Here is a 17,509-nt window from a genome sequence, read left to right as displayed (position 1 = left end):
CGTACGTCCAAGTCTGCGTTGAACGTTCTAGGCAGGCGCGAGTCAGAACTCCGTGATGCAAAAGCTTATGTGACTCGCGGAATCATTATGCTCTCGAATTGACGTGTATTGCATTCGACGAAAGACATGATCAATAGAAGTACGTCTATACATAACTTCGAAGCCTTACGACCAGCTCATTGTTTGAATGTCATACCTTCTCCCACGGTCTTAAGATCCTATATCCTTACGTCTCTGATTCCTCTTCAGAGTTCTCATGCCTCAGGTCCTCATCATCAGCTTGTATAGCAAGACATTGTTCAACGACGACAGATACAAATCACTCCTCACGACACTTCTTAGTCGAGCTACAGTCCACGAATCCCTCAATATTGCAGATGCAGCAGCCTTCCTGTCATCCGGCTGGCCCAACATCATCCTTGTCACGGATCCAGTCATTACACAACGTAGGCACACGGACTTCAGCTGTGAACTCGTGAAATGGGTTCATTCGGGTGGGACAGCCATTTTCATGGGACGCTTCGCCTGCGATGTGGAGTGGCCAGACCTCAACTCACTCCTGCAACTCCTCCACAAAGACTCAGTCAAGCCTTGGGCGATGATAGCATATTCGAAAGAGCATGTCAAGATCCATCGTAATATTACCGGAATGCGCACGCAAAGTCTACCAGAGACAGCGTTGGTTCGCGCAATGTTTCTCAAGAATGTGCAAAGCGAAGACATGCTGTATTATCACAAAGCTAGCGATCGACGGCTTTGTTCAGCAGCATACGCTCAAATTGGCCTTGGGTGGTTGGGATTCATTGGAAATATGGAGCCCGATGATACTGTTCAGAAGACGGTCATCGCGATGTGTCGACTTGATCATAACAAGTATAGCGATGCAGAGTTTCCATGCAAGCCAAAAAAGGGCTCTAGGCAGGAAAAGCCACGACATGAAAGCATGGAACTGTGATGGCTTAGTATGAGGTTGCTATTAATGCCCGAGGAATTCGTCTGGCTTGACCTAGAGGTACTTGAGGTGGTCTTGCTGTGCTGGTATATTAGCAACTGTACTAGACAAAACACCAGCCCTCGTAGGGTTTTGGTCAGTCGTATGCTCATACTTCCATCCATTGAACCTCTGTCCTATGATTAACTTTCGGCTCAGTATAAAAAATAAGCCACAAGAGCTTCACAAAGTCATTCCGGGGAACTTAGTTTTGTACCAAGATACCCTAATATCACTCTGTTATGTGAGTATAAGGAGGCTTCTTGTGAAGTTGGGAAGCTAGGTGCAGGTTGCCCACAGGATTGCATATATGGACCCAGCCACTCAAACATTCTGGGGTCCATTGGAACATGCGTGCCATATTATTATAGCCATAGACTCAGGCCCTCAAGGGTCCCCAGATGGCCCTAAACCAGGACCTCACAGCGAACTTCTCCCACATACCCGCCCTGCGTCGTGCGTGCACTAATTAGCAGGTCTTCCAATAACTGGAAATGGAACAGCACAGACGCCTTCGATATACCATTTTCAAATCTATCATCCCTTCCTCTCCTACTTGAATAGTCCACACACAGAGTCACCCCTGCACCATCTAAGGCGCTCTCATTGTAATCGACATGCATACCTTCTTCCTTGAACTAATGTTATCCGTATACTAGAGAGCGCGGGCTAAAAGGTATATCCAAACCTCAGCATGTAATTCCTGCCATAAGAAAGTCCGACACCCAAGTCATTTTGGGGTAAACTGGGGGTTGACGGACCGGGGTTGGAAAATTATGTGAACGTAGACCGTGGGGAATAGTCAAATCTGAATTGAGTTGCGAGAGATGTGCTATTATTCTGCGAATGGTACGCATAGCATAGAGGGTTTGTGGTTACGTAGCCTTGACTCTCGCCAAGTGTTTAGTGTCAAAAGAATGAATGACCTCAGTGTCACCGATCTCAGACCGTCCGTGGTAGGAAATACCGTAATAAGGTGGCCTGAGTTCGGCAGAGTCTCGGATCTAAGAATTTATGCGCCCTGGACCTAGCCGCGCCATAGTAATTAGTTACTACCTAATTGACCTAGATATGCTGGAAGTATATCATCAGGTAGTAGTAGATCTGTTTCAAGGACTTAGTGTTCTTCTACCACTGCAAATACTCGTACTTGTTTGTAGTATGGCGGGTTACTAGCAATCAATACTGGTGGTGATGGTCAGAGTAAGTTTATACGGACAATACACTTATAAATCCACGAGATGTTAGCGTCACATCAAGCTGAAACATGATGAGGCGAGGCCCTGAGAATGAATACCTTACTCCTGTATGGTAATTAGTCCACTGTTGCTCTCCACAACCAACCAGCCAAACGAGGGCCTCGTCCAACTTCAGCTGCATGAATAGCAGGGTCTAGGGCCCTTCCACGGTTCGAAACTGCCCGGGGAAGCTAGAGCTGGGCGCTGGAGCTGGCCCGACTGGTTGCCATTCACCTACCTAGCCATGGTCCATGCAGGCGGTCCATGCATCCCTATGTATGAGGTATGTACTATGTATGTAGATACCTGGTGAGTACTGGTGTGGTAGTGTTGCTTGATGGTACCGTACTTAGGTACTAATTATTAGCCTTTAGCCCTGCGCAACTCTGGGAGGAAGGAAGGAGTCTGTCTAGTTCGACAGCCCTTCGGGTTATCCTTAGGTTATTACCTGCTCTCCACCCTACTCTTCCTCCTTTACCACTATCGTCTTCGTCTAGAGTCAGAAGTATCTGTATCCATAGTCAAATCGGAATTCTTCACTTCACTCTGGGAGCACAAGCAGGAGCTGCCTTGCACATCTTCGCAACTTGCTGTGCTCTACGGGCACTGGCTCCAGCTCCACCAAAACTAGTTTTATCCTTCCGCCACTACTCGCGCTTCGCGACACCGTCTCTCTCATACCTCTGCCTATCGACCGCCTTTTAGGTTCGCCTGTGCCCGGTTGATTCTCTAGGAGGAGTCATGACAAGGAGCTTCTCTTTCAATCGGTCTCCTATCGTAAGCTCACTTCTTGATTCCAGTATGGGACCTTGACTTTCTGTTATTCTGTCCTCGCGCATCTTTTGCTCCGATCCTCTTTCTCCACCACCTTTACTCCGCTGACATCTGCAGCATGTCCCAAGCGCTGCAGATTTGAAGTCATTGGCCATATCCTTCATATCGTCGAGGGATACCATCATGCACTCTTCCGGTTCTATGATCAATCGCCGCCCTCTCTCCCCTTCCACCGAGGCCGAGCTACGACGCGCCTGCCAGGCTTTCGCCAAATATAACAAGGGCGACGGCGACTCTGCCAAACCCGATTTTGAGCTGATCCATCGCTACATGAGTGACAAGCATCCTCGTCCACACAATTCTTCCAGACCATCCCATCCTCACCCCAATCGCCGAAGAGATGATTCGTCACAAAAGAGAAATGTCCCAAGACCTGGCAAGCAATCCATGGACGTACATGTACCCTCAGCTTCTCTAGTTCCTTTTCCTGCCAATGTCGGTTATCGAAGAGACTCACCTTCTCCTCACAAAATCGCCTGTGCCGACAAACCTCATAACCAGCGCCAAGATGAAGGAGACTATAATCGCAAGCGCGGCAGCGAGAACCGACACAAGATGCATGCAAATTGGACTCTTGTTGACTCAGATGACAGCTACTCGACTCCTCTCACTACGTCAACTGATGTCGTTTACAATTCTGGCTCAACCGCTATGACATCTCTTGCTAGTCCAAATCGCGAGCCGATACAGGATTGTACAACCAAGTCCAGACTTGAACAAAATGACATACGTTCCAAGAAAGTGACAAATAGGGCCCACGGTCGTGATGAAGCGAAAGAGACCAGCCATGGGGTAGCTGCAGCACGACCTTGCAATGAACGGGTCCGAGGGTCAAGCCGTGAATTGAGCCGTACCAGAAGCATCACAGGAGAAATTCGCGATTACTTTCGCCCAGGCTCAGCTAACAGAGGCAACATAAGTCGGTCAAGTTCTCAAGACTCTATGCGGGACGATGTTTCAGGCAAAAGACGTGGGAGCACGAGCATCTGGCGGTCGTGGAGTCTGCGAAGGAAGGAAAGCAATACGTCTTTGAGCATACAGCCTGGGCACTCACAGGATGACCGATTAGAGAAACCTGTCCCGGACTTGAATCGGGAGTTACCACCTCTACCCGGCTTAGATCAATGGAAAGGAGACAACTCGCTGGACGAGACAACCAGGAACAATCCGAAAGCGCACATCTCACAGTTGATGGTCAAGTCGAGCGCTCCTCCAATGACAGAGAGGTCAATGTCGAAGCCTGAACAGATACGATTGCCCAAAACAAGGAATGAATTGTTGCACCTCAAACCAACGACAGCTTTGAATCACCCCAGAAATGGAACACTGTCTGACGACGCGACGAGAAATATGTTACCTCGCAGGTCTTTGACAGGTGCTGATCTAAAGCAAGCACACGCTATCGTTACAGATAAAGAGAATGCACATCCAGTAAAAACCCAAGCATCAAAGGGTTTCGATTTTGATGCTCTGTTATCTGCGATGGAAAGGACTGAAATCGGTCAGGAATGGATAAAGCCGCAGCGTCAGGCTCAAGAACGCGCTTCTCCAACAGAAGTACTAAGGACCACCACAAGTGCAAAATATAGCCTTGATCAGAATCGCGGCGACATGCCGAACTTTAGTCGAAAGATCAGTTGCGAAGCTCCCCGACGGCACAACACTGCCCCTATAGACCATACACTAGAGTGTTCGAACTATAGCCCAAAACAAACCAAGGGCCTCAGAAGAGTCTTTGGTGGGCTTCTGACGAGGAAGAAAAGTACAATAAAGAATTGGGCTGTGAATGGTCGTGAAGATCACTGCCAACAAGGCGTTGGTAATAATTTTGTTCTTCATGACGAGGCTGCCGATGCGCCGGTTATAAGGTATTAGAGGGACTCATGCCACTAGCCTGTGTAATTTCTTTGTTCTAGTCCAGTGCATAGTTGAGATACCCTGTGGCGTATCATGTGTCTATTTTTACGAAAAATGCGAAGTAACCCAGGACATGCGGTGTTCCAGATGAACAGAGGAATGAAGGACTCCATCATACTTATGACATAGTGCTCAGTCGTACTACAGTGGCGAAATTTATTTAGATTCGCCAAAACTACACGGTCCTGTCCTCTGACACAGCAGGAAATTTCTCCATTCACTCGGCAGGATCACCTTATGCCCTTATATGTGTGTTAGCAGTACATGTGTGTACATAAGACTGTGTTGCACCAACACAAGTGAACGATGTCGAACACTAGGCTTCTTCCACTAGCTGAACTTGACTCATTGCATCCTTTCGAAGCAATTGTTTATGGATCTTTTTTGATCAATGGTTTCGAAATATAATATCAGGTACGCATAGCAGCCATTCCGTGGGCATGTCATGAGATCATTTAATATGGCAACTCTGGGCATCTCACATTCAATCCAGCTAATACAAAAATTCTTAGATTTTACATCGTCTCCTGACAAGGTTCTTGTGGTTATTATCAGTCTTGTCCATGCTTCCATCCTTATCATAAGGCTGATATCTAGACCAGTTATTCATCGAATGCTACTTTCACCGTAATGTGTCGCGCCATAGCATATCATTATGCTTGCCCTTGTAACCGCACTGACCGCATCCGTCTTTCGAAATGCCTTTCCTGGCGTCCATACGGCTCCACCGGGCTGCGATACACTTTCAAGTCAGACACTTCCGCCAACCTGGTAGGATCATCTGCCTTGGAGACAACCACGGAAATGGACGCCTCTGTCTCACACCCTTTCACATCAGGAACATACCCCCGAAACGCACCCTGCTGTGGCTACGACGATGTAGAACCCCTGATCCTGCAACTTTCGACACCATGCCCTACCTGCCACGCAAACCTAGCTCTCGTCGCGCCCCGACGCGCTGAAGCTGCCGCACGAGACGCATACACGTCTGCCTGGGCGCAATATAAGCGGTCAACAAGCACACGGGCGGCGGGAAAATGTGCACCTAGAACTGAGCTTGAGAGCCAGTCCGAACGGAAGGCGATGAGTATGTTTAAGATGGAGTTAGACAGAGCTGTGGACGCAAGGGAGAAAGCGGAGTGGCGTGTGCGGCGGATGTGGCCGACGGAGCGGCGTGAAGGAAGGTTTGCGCATGAGAGGTGGAAGGTCAAGGTGGGAAGGAGTGGGTTGAGGCGCGAAGTTCGGGTGGAAGATGTTGTTGTCAAGGGAGACAGGGGCTGGGGGAGTACGGGGTGGGATGTGCTTAGTCACATTGATGCAGAGAGTGTAGAGGAAGAGAATCAGGTCGGGGAAGAGAGGAGACTGAGTGATCAATACCTCGGGGAGGGTAACGTTGAAGGTGCTGAGGTGCCGGATTGGAATCCACCTGTCGACGACACTGGGACAATAATACCTGGCCAGGAAATGGATGATGTATGGGAAGCGAGCACCGCGACAGAGAGCTCACGAGACTTCCTCACCGCACGAACAATGTTCAATACTGATGCAGGGAGTCTTTACTGGCCTATTCAAGACGGTCACAACATCAATGGTACCACACGTATTCCATGTGCTGTCCTCGGGACCGCAGAAGATTCGCCGGTTATGAATGGCGTGGATGAAAGCGCTTGGCTGTGTGGTGAGGATGGCACAGATGAGTGGCCTGCTGAAATAGAAACAGAGGAAGATGTCGGAGCAGACCGGGTAGTGGAAAATGCGAATGGATGGCAACTGTTTTATAGCATGAGGCTGTGCTAGCGTTTTCAATGGCCGCTTCAGAAGAGGGAAAGGCACGCAGGGCTTTACCTGAAGAAAGTACGTTGTGTATCACGAGTGGACACTCCTAAAACTCATGTGTTAGTGCCAGCTGCATGGAGTTGGATATCTCGTTCTTTCGGGAAATATTCGAACAATTTACATCAATCGTTTCGTGTCCTTCGGTTGTTTATAATATGCCGTTTCCCTATCATGCTACGCTAATGCAAGTCATAATTTTACCATAGAGGGATAGAAGTTCCGGTCGAGCGAGACGGCGGGCCATGTATCAAGTCGCTGTCCAGAATATGATCTGTCGTGGAAGAAATACGAAAATCTTGGTTAGCCCGCTCAGACATAACCCCCCTCCCCAAAGGTATTTTTGCCTCGCCTACCCCCTCCACTACCACCGTAGAGATCGCCTGACCCGGAACCTCCTTCAGATAGCATGGTGTCCATGAATGTGCTCTGACCCGCTAGGCCACCTTTTCGTGCTTGCGCTGTTTGTTTTACACCCTCGACCACGCCGTATTTGCGACCCATTTCCTTAGCTGCTTGAACCGATGCTAGCATGCTTGATAACAGCCCTGTGAGCGCTACATCTGATTTAGCCTCAGCGGACTCTTGTTGGAACGTGGCGGTGTCTGGTGGAGCGAGGATGAGCAGGCGAGCCAATAGTGCTGATATTGAACGGAGTATGATCTGGTCCTGCGTTTGCGAAGGGGCATTTGCGATTATAGGTTGTGTTGAGTCGGTAAGATATGATGTGGGTGTTTTGGCGAGGATCTTTTGTATGAGGTTGATGCGCTTGTGTAACATGCGAATAGCATTGCTCTTTGCGATTATTGAGGATGACAGCTCTTCATCTTCGGCGGATAGATTATACTCTTCAGTGGTGTATGATGTTGGTGTTTCGTCTGTCTTCGCTCTACCCTTGCCCTTGGTGGAGCTATCGGCTTCGTTTGGGCTCTTCTCTACTTGTTGTGGCTTGGTGCCATCTATAGCAGTCGCATTACCACCTCCTCTCGCCACAAAGTCAACGCTGATCATCTCTGCTTCACCAGTTTCTACCGTGTAATTCAGCTCACGTAGCTTTAGAGACTTGGTCAGAGGGCCGTCCAATTCCATGGAAGATACGTCCGCGGGGCCAACTCCTTCTGTGACTGGCTCAAAAAGGGCGAGGGGGAGCTTCCCGCTAGCCATATTGGCCACTACATTGGGTTGAAAGAGTAGGAATATTGCGGATTCGTTGTGTGTCTGGAAGTATTCCTGGATTAGAAGGTGATGAGTCTCGGGGCCGGTTGTCTGTCCAATGCTGTACCATCCAACGAAGTCTAGGGCGGGTACTTTATACACGTCCTTGTCTATATGCATTAGCCTCCATTGCGTTCACATGGTTATGCCCTTGCTCACACTGCTCTAGTCGTGTTCGAAACCAGTCGTCATCGACTATCCACTGGTCCCCTTGATCAAGCACCTTACACTCGAATGCCACTTCCATAGTGACCTCCCGACCATTTTGCTGACCTAAAATAGCTCCGATAATAGGCACGTTGAGTTTTCGAAGAGTATGCCGCGTCAAATAATCGGATATATTGAGGAGGACGAGAGGATGTAACTGTACGGTGGGACTGGTGTCGGTTGCCCGCGCAGTCGATAGAAGAGGATTTACTTCTGTTTCAGCCATATTGGTAAGGTACGGTGAGTTACGAAGCTAGACAGGGGCGATACGAGACGGCATATACTAGGGATCGAGGTATTCGTACTGTGAGTGGGTTTGTTTGAGCTCTGAAGCTCTGACTTTGGTTACCACTTACGCATAACTACGACGTATCGAAGGGCGACTTCACGTGTTTTCGCGGAGACGCTAGTACTAAAACATCGTACGGGTCGCTCGCGTGCAACATTTAACGTTTCTCCACTTCTTGAGCCTTTCAATCATGTTTTCACTGCATGGGCACTATGGCATCCTCACTTCGCGTCTTGACCGCCAGCTTTTTTGGACCTACGGACACTCACTGTTCGATGGGGCGAATCTATAGAGGTTCAATTTAGTGCCTCCACCCAACACTCGTCTAATGGACTGGTAGACAGGCCACGGAAACTTTCTGATTCCGATCGACTCATGAAGTCTCTACTATCACTTTGAGAATGAGTTTACCATCCTTGTCTTTTGTCCTGCACGCCAAATCAAATGCATCCTTGGCTGCCCTGAGACCTTTTATTCGATGTGTTACCATCTTGTCCATACTTGGTAGTCTCCCGGAGGCCAAGATCTTGATACCTGTCGGATATGTGTTTGCATATCGAAAGATGCCTATGATATCAATTTCTTTCAGAAGAGAAGCTGATATGGGCAAGGTCTGTACAGGGGTTCCCATTCCAACCATGATGAGCTGGCCACCTGGTCGAGTTGCCTAGAAGGACCATGTAAACACCTTCGTCTCTTAACGTTGCTTGAAGAGACCTACGTATAAACCTGCTTGCATACAGATCTCCTTGCCTGTACAATCAAATGTTACATCGGCACCTTCAGAATCGACTTCACCAGCGCAAGTTACCTCCATGACCTTGTTCGCCAGATCTTTGGCCGCGGCAAACTGGTCTTCCTCCCGAGATCGCGGCGTATCGACATACACAACAAGTCCCCGGGTCGCGAAGCCATGTTCGATAGCATAGTCGACACGTCCTCTATCTATGTCGGCGACTGTCACCGTCGTCGCACCCGATAATTTTGCCATCGCAGCGGTCAGAAGGCCCACAGTGCCTGCACCGAAGACGATCACGGAGTCACCCTGCTCGATACACGCCCTTCTTGTCGCGTGAATGGCAACGGATAACGGCTCTAAGAGCGCTGCCGAATCCCACGATACATTTCCTGGAATCCTAGCTGATGTCAGCGCTGCACTAAATGATTCAAGGTCCACTAAACTTATGACACCACTTTGCCGGATGGTTGATGCGTTCCTGGAGGGTTCCTTGAAAATGTGGAAAAGATTTTGCACTGCTTCGAAATCGCATCTTCGGACACAAATTATAGCGGCCCTTTCGACAGGATCTGCAGCTGTCGCAAGGTACGCCAACCTCGAGCGCCACGCGATCTCCGATTCGGAAGCCCGTTACAGCGTCACCAATGCTTACCACTAGTCCTGCCGACTCGTGACCAAGGGCAAGGGGGGCTACTGCCTGCAAGTTACCATTCCGGAACGTTTGATAGTAAGCGCAGTCGCTCCCACAGACACCAGTGGCTCGAATGGCAATCTGGAGCTCGTGAGGTGCAGGGTCTGATATAGATCTGACTTCCTAAGGCTCCAAGTCAGCGATGTTTTGACTTAATCCCACGCGGACCACCCAACGCCCCCACGTTGGTGAGACATGAATAGAAACCGGATTGGCATACGAGCCGCAAATCTCTTGGCCCATGCAACACAGAAGCTAATATTTGGCTTTTGGTGTTATAGTGCGTAGCACTGATTGGATTCGTATCCGAGAGTGCTGAAGGAGCCATAGTCGTTGGATCATTCAAACAATGCGGCTGTGGAAAGTGAAGCACGGTAAAGACAAACGCTGCTCCTCCAACTTCCTCGGGCATGTGGCGGACCTCATATAGATTTCAAGATTCCATGATCACCAAAGGCGACATAGGCAAGAACGTTGTCCTGTACAGGCCGACGGAGAAGTATTTGCACAGCATCCATGTCACGTCATGGTCCCAGGACATGCGTCCCTGATGCACACGTCGGAGCTCGAGCTGCAAATTCGTGGTTCATCCTGTCGGACCGATATACATCTGGCTACATGTCAAGGTGAAGGTCCAATGATTCGAGTCAAACTCCGACCAAAGTAAAAAAAGATAGTGATAGCCACAAAAGAAAGTGACTAGAGGGCGGATCAGCGTCTGCAGTACTATCTGGGCCATGATACCGCCAGCGGACATACAGGGCGATAAAGCAAAAGCTGGTCTACGGGATGATGCAACTTGGCAATTGGTCAGATGCACAGGCTGTTCAACATATCAATCTGTGCCTAGTCAATTGTGCAACCTGTATCGATCTGATGCCCAACGAGAGCAGAATTGAGATAAACGGCGATAGCGCAGCGTGCTACAGAGCTGTATTTCTGACCCTATATACGGCTGGCAGGAGGACTGCCCGATTATATGTTGGCTCTTCAGACATGCAGACGGGGCGCGCTATACCAGGCTCGAAGTGGCCTTCAACCTGTAAGGTGTCGAATCGGCCTTATCAAGACTTCGATAATGAACCACTGAGAAGCCATCAAGAACACGTCGACTGCTGCATTTCATCTGCAGATTCACTAATCTTTTGAGCTAGATTCGAGGCCCTGATTCGAGTTTAAGCAGCATGATTGACACATGGCTGGGTTTCTGAGCACAGTGCAAGCACGAGAAGTAGACCTGGTACGCAATGGCTTATGTATGCAGGTTCGGGTTCTTGCTCGTGGGCGTCTAGGAACGGAAGCGCTACAAAAACCAAGACAACGCATCTCGCTAATCATGGAACCTCCTTACTACATATCTTTGTGTGTCACAGGTGTGACACAGGCAGAGTAACCTTGATGCAAGTACGACTCATATACCAGGGTACCTAGTGCCATGTTACCCCGAATAGCCACGGAATATTCGTGCAAAGATGCTCAACGACTATCTACTACAGCAAGAAGTATGGGCTCAATTACGCAAATTAGGGAATACAGACTGTGGACTAAGCATTAGAACTCCTTCGTTTATGGAGTGCGCTGTATACAGCATTACGCAAGACTGAGGAAGGGGAGTAACCTTTTAGTATGTCATATAAGAGCTGCTAGATAGCATTTACTATCTTCCGCTAATGGTTCGACATCCGAATATGTCAATATGAGCGTGTTGCAATTTAGGGATTCTCTGCGTCATCCAATGAACATGCAAAGTATACAGAAGCTGATCCACGTCTTGGAGTTTGATCAGGAGCTCTCATTTCACTATTTGGTCACGTCCACCTGCGCATAAGATACTTATGCATCGCAGTGTGTTTTTGCCAGTTGGTCGTCCTAGCGGCTCAGACACATACACGTCTACCTGAGACGCACAAAGGCGTGACCATAACATCAATCAATGTGCTGGCAGTGCTGCCCGGAGGCCATTGGCTGGTGCGCACGGTTCTCCAGATCAGTAGCATTCATGCATCGGAAGGATTAGTCTACAGGAGCAGCATGCTTGGTTTACAGGCCATGACGTCTATTTGTATGCCTCGAACTCCACTACCAGTTTACAATTTTTACTTCACAAAGCTATTGGCTCTCTCCCGCACTGATGAGCTCCTCTGCTCAGATCAATGGCTCGATGTTTCGTGCAGAGCTTGGCCTTATTGGAGCCCCTCGTTCGAAACCTACAGGGTGCTTCTACCTCCTAGGAATACTTTCTCAAGCCACTCTTTGATGAGCGCGTTGACCGCGTCAGGCTTCTCTATCAGCACCCAATGTCCAGCATCCACCTCTCCTCTAGTTAAGTCTTTCAAATACTTCTCCATGTACCTCGACATCTCTGGAAACAGAACCGAGTCTCGATTGGCCTGCACAAATAGCGTAGGCACCTCGACCGTTGGCTTCTTCAGCAGACTAAAGTTTTGTTAGTGACTAGCGAAGGGTCGTTTAGGGAGACTTACATTTGCTCCTCCTCCCAATTGACCTCTCTCGCACGGTACCAACTCACTTAGAAACTTTAATGAAAAAGCTTATTGCAGCCTCACTATCTTCACTTACCTGGACCATGGAGACCGGTACGACTATACTGCTCAGTATAGTAATCAAGCTCCTGTATTAGATACAACAGTGAGTAAATAGAGACTCCTGCCATAGTCGGTTCTCGTTCCTCACCTGATCGCTGAGCAGAGGTCCCCTTTGTAACTTCGGCAGGTTCTCGAAAAGTACGCCTTTGTATGGATCGAAAGCAAGCTCGGCGTTTGGTCCCGAGGCGCCATAAAGACCGTCAATGAAGTGTCTGATTTGCTCGCGAGTGTTGATCTTCCCTTCTACTTCCGGACTCCTCAGATGAATCTGATAAGCAAATTGCGGCAAGACTCCGTCAACCAAGCTCTCAATAGACGCATATTCTTTTTGCGGCGCTGCGTAGGGAGTACAGATCGCAAAGACGTGCGTCACAAGTTCTGGATGGCTTTGCCAATCAGGATAGGAAGCTCGCTGGTATAGGTGAAACTATGACTTACAAATGAACCATTCGCCAGACGACCATACCACCCCTGAAAAGGTCAGCGTGTATATGTTGCAATATTCATCACTATGGGGCACCCACCAATCATGGCCACCGAGGACTAATTTCTTCACACCGAGCTGTTTTGCTAGCTCAGCAAGATCATCGGATGCTCTTTTCAAGGAATAGAGACGGATATCATTCGGCGGAACCTTAGGAGCATCCTGCTTCTATGAGCATGATCTTCGCGCGTGCCCACTTTGTTAAAACTCACTGTGCCCCCATATCCCATCATATCAGCAGCAACAACCACAAATCCCATTTCCAACAGGAACGGGATTTGGTACCGCCATCCTATGGCCAAGTCCGGCCACCCATGTACCTGGGCCAAACGCAGTCAGCGTCCGCAGCCTCCACCCAGCACCGTTGTTTACAAGCAGCTCGGGTCTCATTTGATACGGTGCAACAAGGGCACAACAGGATGCTTACTAGGAAAATAGTCCCTCTCACAGGCCCATTATAGGGTCTCCCGAACAGGTAATGGTAAGTTTGACCGTTGAGCACAGCAGTCTTGTGCTGGACTCGCGGATCAGAGTACGGCTTGATAGGCTTGATGCTTGTGCGTGCAGGCATGTTGTAGCTTGTTGGGTGACTATAAGACTGGCTCGAATCATCTGACGAGCGGCCTATGCCGGCAAGACGAACAGTCAAGATGCAACTGGTACCTCTGTTAGAGCTCTCACCTTCAACTCGTTGCGGATCGACTTCACCTAGCACGACCTGGGTGGATCTCTCTTCTTGTCTGGCGTTTGCAATGCTCACGGTGAGGAGTCGTTCGTCCTCGGATATCGCAGCCGAGGCTTGATATCGGCTAGTATACGACTTAAAACTGGAGCAAACGCGAGGAGCATGGCGAGCTGCAGCACAAGCTCAGCCTTCTTACGTATGCTTGTTATGGATCTTGACATGCGAGTCGACTTTGGATGTCTCACCTGCAACACTTGATGTAAAATTCAACACGGTCGCGGCTCCCTGGTATTTGAGTGCGACGTCATACGTGCACTATTTCAACTGGCTCACTGAGCCAAGATAAAAAAATGGTCTAGAAGCTCTCCTTGTCATGGCGCATCTACTTTGAGGCGGTTTAAATTACATTAGATGATTGGCATGCGAATCAAGTCCATGAGAACCTCAGATACGCGATAGTGTCTGGGACTGAGACATAAGCTCCCTCGTGATGTTGCAAAACAATAGCTTTAACATTCCATTATGACTATGGCTATCAGGATCGTTTGCTTGGGGTAAGTGTTCTGTAGAGATTTTCTTTTGGTATCATCTTGCAAGGTAGGGGCCAACTGCACCAAGCTATTTGAGCGGAGACTTGTGGAATAAGCCATACAGTTCCCGGACCTGTTGGGTAGTATGCTACTTATTCGGACTCTTTGCCCAATCAGATTAGGTTGGCAGGTTCGCAAACATACAGAGGTTGCTCTTGGTTTACTAGCAGTGTAACTGGTGTCGTAGCAGGTAACTCGTAAACCCTGGCAGAATTCGGGACTAATCCTGGGACAGGAAGAGCGTGAGCGTGCATATACCCGAGGATTTGTGATAAGGCGAGATTATTTGTGTCCTCCTTGCTGCATCTGCTGTCTTCGATGAAATGCGCATTTTTCTGTTGAAGGTCAGGTCGTGGCGACGCGCATAGCAGGACATAAAGATACGAATCAGAGATGCCTGCCACAAACTGAGCTGACATAGTCTGCCTGTGCAAGCTTTTATTTGATCCTATTACATATGCGAGAATTTGTAGCTCTGCGCGATGTATCACTAATGCGTGTTGTGATTGAGTCGTACAGGGAATGACGGTCCCTTGGTTCGTTTTTCTACACGTCCCCTGGCCTGGTGGCAAAAGCATTTCCACGTCTAATCAGAGTTCGTTATCAGTATAGTACAGTGTCCTCTCCTGTTTCAAGGACCTCTTCACCGTTGTCATCCCCAGCATGGTCATCCTCCGCAACCGGAACAATTGGTGTGTCTTCGACATTCTTGTCCGCGTCGTGGGTTTGTTCCGTATGGTGAGTATCAATGGTGGCCATGTCATCTGGAGCGTTTGAGGGTTCCTCCCGCCCAACCGGATCGAGTTGGTCGGAGTTACCTGGTCGTTGTGTACTCTCTATGGGCTGAGACTCGCCCGGCGCATCATTGAGTGTGACATCCTGCTCTTCCTCCCACTCTTGCTCCCGGCGGCGATGTTCTTCACGCTCACGGTCTCTATCAGCTTCGGCATCCTCTACTTGGCGCTTGATCTGGTCTTCTTCTTCTGGCATGAGATCCCACGGACGAAAGAACTTTAGGTGGTTAGTAGAGCTTCAAGTGAATGGCATGATAATCAAGCTCACCAGCCTTGGCTCAGCCTTTGTCCGTAGAAAATTAGCCATTGTGACAGTGTTAGTGTGGCGAAGATGCATCTGAGGCCGTCAGTTCCACTTCGACCGCCATACATACAAGGAAACGTACAGATTCAGTATCATAGCTTCTCTGTTCTTTAACGCGCGTGCGCCTAAGCTCATCAGATTTCTGCCGAATGTTTTGATCGTCTTCTTCTGCCTGTTGTCGGATTTTGGCCTGCTGTCTTCTCTCAATTTCTCGACGCTTTTGAGTCGCGGATGTCGAGCTTTGTGAGAGTGTACCTAGCAATGCGCCAAATAGTCTTTGTCCTCGCTTCCTCTCTTCTGCTGCTCCGTCGCGGCGGGCACCTGATCGCCGCCCTTGTTCAGACGCGTCATCTAATGAGCCATTTGTCTTGAAATTGTGTTCATTTGATTCTTTGCTGATACGAGGTCGTTTAGAACCTTCGTCAGATTCGAAGGAAAGTCCTCGTTTTTTGCTCTTAGGGGGTGAGGCTGATCGCGCGGCAGGCGAAAGGGCCGGCTGCTCCTCTGGGACCACCACGGCAGACGCTATCATTCTGTCTTGAATTAGCACGGGCGCAAGCTGTGAGTGGCGATGATACAGACGGTTGGGCATCCATTTCGAATCGAGGGACTGATGATTGGCTAGAGTGATGGCGTTGTAGACTCGTCGATCTATGAGATGGATTACCTGAGCTTCGATGCTCTACCTCCGGGTTCCTTTGCCTTGGCATATCTTCGCCGCATCACCTCCGAACTTCAATCCACCACTCAAACTTCTTTATACCCATAGCCCTCACGATAGATCGCCTTTCCACCTCTTCGAATACGACTAGTTCGAGCCTGTGTTCATTAAAGGTTTCACTCCAAGAATTCTTGTAAGCTTAGGCTTGAGATACACTCAACATGTCCCGTCATCATCCGTAAGTTCCTATCTTCCTCACGCGCTCTATACAACATCGAGGCTAACCTCTGAAATACAGCGATCTAGTTATGTGCCGCAAGCAAACCGGTATATCTATTGGTCGTCTCTGCGACAAATGTGACGGGAAATGTCCAGTGTGCGACAGCTACGTTCGGCCAACGACTCTCGCTCGCATCTGCGACGAATGTTCCTTTGGCAACTATCAGAACAAATGTGTCGTATGTGGTGGTGAGGTCTGTCATTATTATTCAGAGTCCTTCCTGTATTTGTACTAACCAAAGCCTTAGGGCATCTCCGACGCCTTCTATTGTTTCGAATGTACGCGCCTCGAGAAAGACCGCGATGGGTGCCCGAAGATTATAAACTTGGGTAGTTCGAGGACAGATCTGTTCTACCAGAAGAAAAATTTCAGAAATCAACAGTATTGATCTCTGGACTTCGCGCCACCCTAGACCGACGCTGTTTCGAACAACATAATACCAGATAGAGAGCCAACAGGCGAGGAAGACAAACCACATGTTTGTGACGAGGTCTTACCACATTTTGATCGCAGCATACCTGTTTACGAGGTTATGCGGACCGCTTTGCGCCTCATTGATCCCAAGGATGCGCAGATGAGGCGATTGTGAGTGGATTTGAAAGCGAGAGGGTTGGAATTTGCTTTCACAGTAGGCTATCTCATGCTTGACTAGACTATCGTTGACTTGTAGACAGCTTAGTGTATAACTGCAACACTCTTCCGATTTTCCATCGTCGCTTGTCGGAAAAGCTGGTACATACCATGAACTGCCAACTTACTCCAGCCCTTTGCCACCGCACTTAATATGTACCCTGACAAGTCACTGATAAGAGACTCCATTCGCGTAGACCACAGATTCTAGCCGAGAAGCGTGGAGCTTATGTGCTTGTAATCCTCATGGCATAGTTCACATGAACAAGAGAAATGATAATCGAGAAAATCTTCGACATACCGGATTGCGCTATCAAAGAACAAGCGCAAGATTACCGTATGGCGCGCGTCACCTGCAGTTATGATCGAATTGTTGCGATGCATCAGAGAGCAACAAGTCCCACAGTACATCTGCAATGACATATAGCTATGTACTCGCTTAATGGTATGAGCAATGTTGTTCCGCTAGCTACGCCGCTGCCGCGACGATCTGTGTGCAAAAGTCGTATCGTTGAGACCCG

General features: G+C 48.9%; 8 protein-coding genes across 8 annotated transcripts; 4 read left to right on the top strand and 4 right to left on the bottom strand.

Moving 5' to 3' along the window:
• The first annotated feature begins 51 nt into the window (after positions 1-51).
• EJ05DRAFT_534824 (uncharacterized protein) lies at positions 52-1,128 on the top strand. Its single transcript, XM_033749214.1, has one exon. It carries the CDS (start codon positions 257-259, stop codon positions 953-955), a length of 699 nt encoding a protein of 232 aa, XP_033605938.1. The 5' UTR covers positions 52-256; the 3' UTR covers positions 956-1,128.
• Positions 1,129-3,186: 2,058 nt separating this feature from the next.
• Positions 3,187-4,938, top strand: EJ05DRAFT_496306 (uncharacterized protein; the record flags this gene model as incomplete). The annotated part of the gene is made up of 1 exon (XM_033746368.1): positions 3,187-4,938. One exon carries the CDS (start codon positions 3,187-3,189, stop codon positions 4,936-4,938), a length of 1,752 nt encoding a protein of 583 aa, XP_033605937.1.
• Positions 4,939-5,207: 269 nt separating this feature from the next.
• Positions 5,208-6,899, top strand: EJ05DRAFT_40578 (uncharacterized protein). The gene is made up of 2 exons (XM_033741431.1): positions 5,208-5,394; positions 5,493-6,899. Exon 2 carries the CDS (start codon positions 5,611-5,613, stop codon positions 6,775-6,777), a length of 1,167 nt encoding a protein of 388 aa, XP_033605936.1. The 5' UTR covers positions 5,208-5,394; positions 5,493-5,610; the 3' UTR covers positions 6,778-6,899.
• Positions 6,900-7,125: 226 nt separating this feature from the next.
• EJ05DRAFT_496304 (uncharacterized protein) lies at positions 7,126-8,461 on the bottom strand (the record flags this gene model as incomplete). Its single annotated transcript, XM_033746367.1, has 2 exons — positions 7,126-8,138; positions 8,188-8,461. 2 exons carry the CDS (start codon positions 8,459-8,461, stop codon positions 7,126-7,128), a joined length of 1,287 nt encoding a protein of 428 aa, XP_033605935.1.
• Positions 8,462-8,856: 395 nt separating this feature from the next.
• EJ05DRAFT_517003 (GroES-like protein) lies at positions 8,857-10,282 on the bottom strand (the record flags this gene model as incomplete). Its single annotated transcript, XM_033748667.1, has 4 exons — positions 8,857-9,191; positions 9,246-9,660; positions 9,707-10,077; positions 10,175-10,282. 4 exons carry the CDS (start codon positions 10,280-10,282, stop codon positions 8,898-8,900), a joined length of 1,188 nt encoding a protein of 395 aa, XP_033605934.1. The 3' UTR covers positions 8,857-8,897.
• Positions 10,283-11,858: 1,576 nt separating this feature from the next.
• On the bottom strand, positions 11,859-13,893 carry EJ05DRAFT_534821 (alpha/beta-hydrolase; the record flags this gene model as incomplete). The annotated part of the gene is made up of 9 exons (XM_033749213.1): positions 11,859-12,390; positions 12,438-12,483; positions 12,535-12,586; positions 12,649-12,946; positions 12,999-13,031; positions 13,085-13,206; positions 13,257-13,364; positions 13,472-13,700; positions 13,805-13,893. The coding sequence occupies 9 exons, from the start codon at positions 13,891-13,893 to the stop codon at positions 12,162-12,164; spliced, it is 1,206 nt and encodes a 401-aa protein (XP_033605933.1). The 3' UTR covers positions 11,859-12,161.
• Positions 13,894-14,922: 1,029 nt separating this feature from the next.
• Positions 14,923-16,127, bottom strand: EJ05DRAFT_482278 (uncharacterized protein; the record flags this gene model as incomplete). The annotated part of the gene is made up of 4 exons (XM_033745155.1): positions 14,923-15,330; positions 15,382-15,450; positions 15,500-16,038; positions 16,085-16,127. 4 exons carry the CDS (start codon positions 16,125-16,127, stop codon positions 14,923-14,925), a joined length of 1,059 nt encoding a protein of 352 aa, XP_033605932.1.
• A 38-nt stretch (positions 16,128-16,165) lies between these two features.
• On the top strand, positions 16,166-17,016 carry EJ05DRAFT_40392 (pre-mRNA-splicing factor ini1). Its single transcript, XM_033741430.1, has 3 exons — positions 16,166-16,316; positions 16,377-16,551; positions 16,606-17,016. Exons 1-3 carry the CDS (start codon positions 16,300-16,302, stop codon positions 16,744-16,746), a joined length of 333 nt encoding a protein of 110 aa, XP_033605931.1. The 5' UTR covers positions 16,166-16,299; the 3' UTR covers positions 16,747-17,016.
• Positions 17,017-17,509: the final 493 nt, after the last annotated feature.

This window comes from Pseudovirgaria hyperparasitica (genome assembly GCF_010093815.1).
Source record: "Pseudovirgaria hyperparasitica strain CBS 121739 unplaced genomic scaffold EJ05scaffold_1, whole genome shotgun sequence".
In the NCBI taxonomy this organism is placed as follows: domain Eukaryota; kingdom Fungi; phylum Ascomycota; class Dothideomycetes; order Acrospermales; family Acrospermaceae; genus Pseudovirgaria; species Pseudovirgaria hyperparasitica.
The sequence above is the reverse complement of the archived record's forward strand: the minus strand, read 5'-3'. Positions and strand labels throughout refer to the sequence as shown.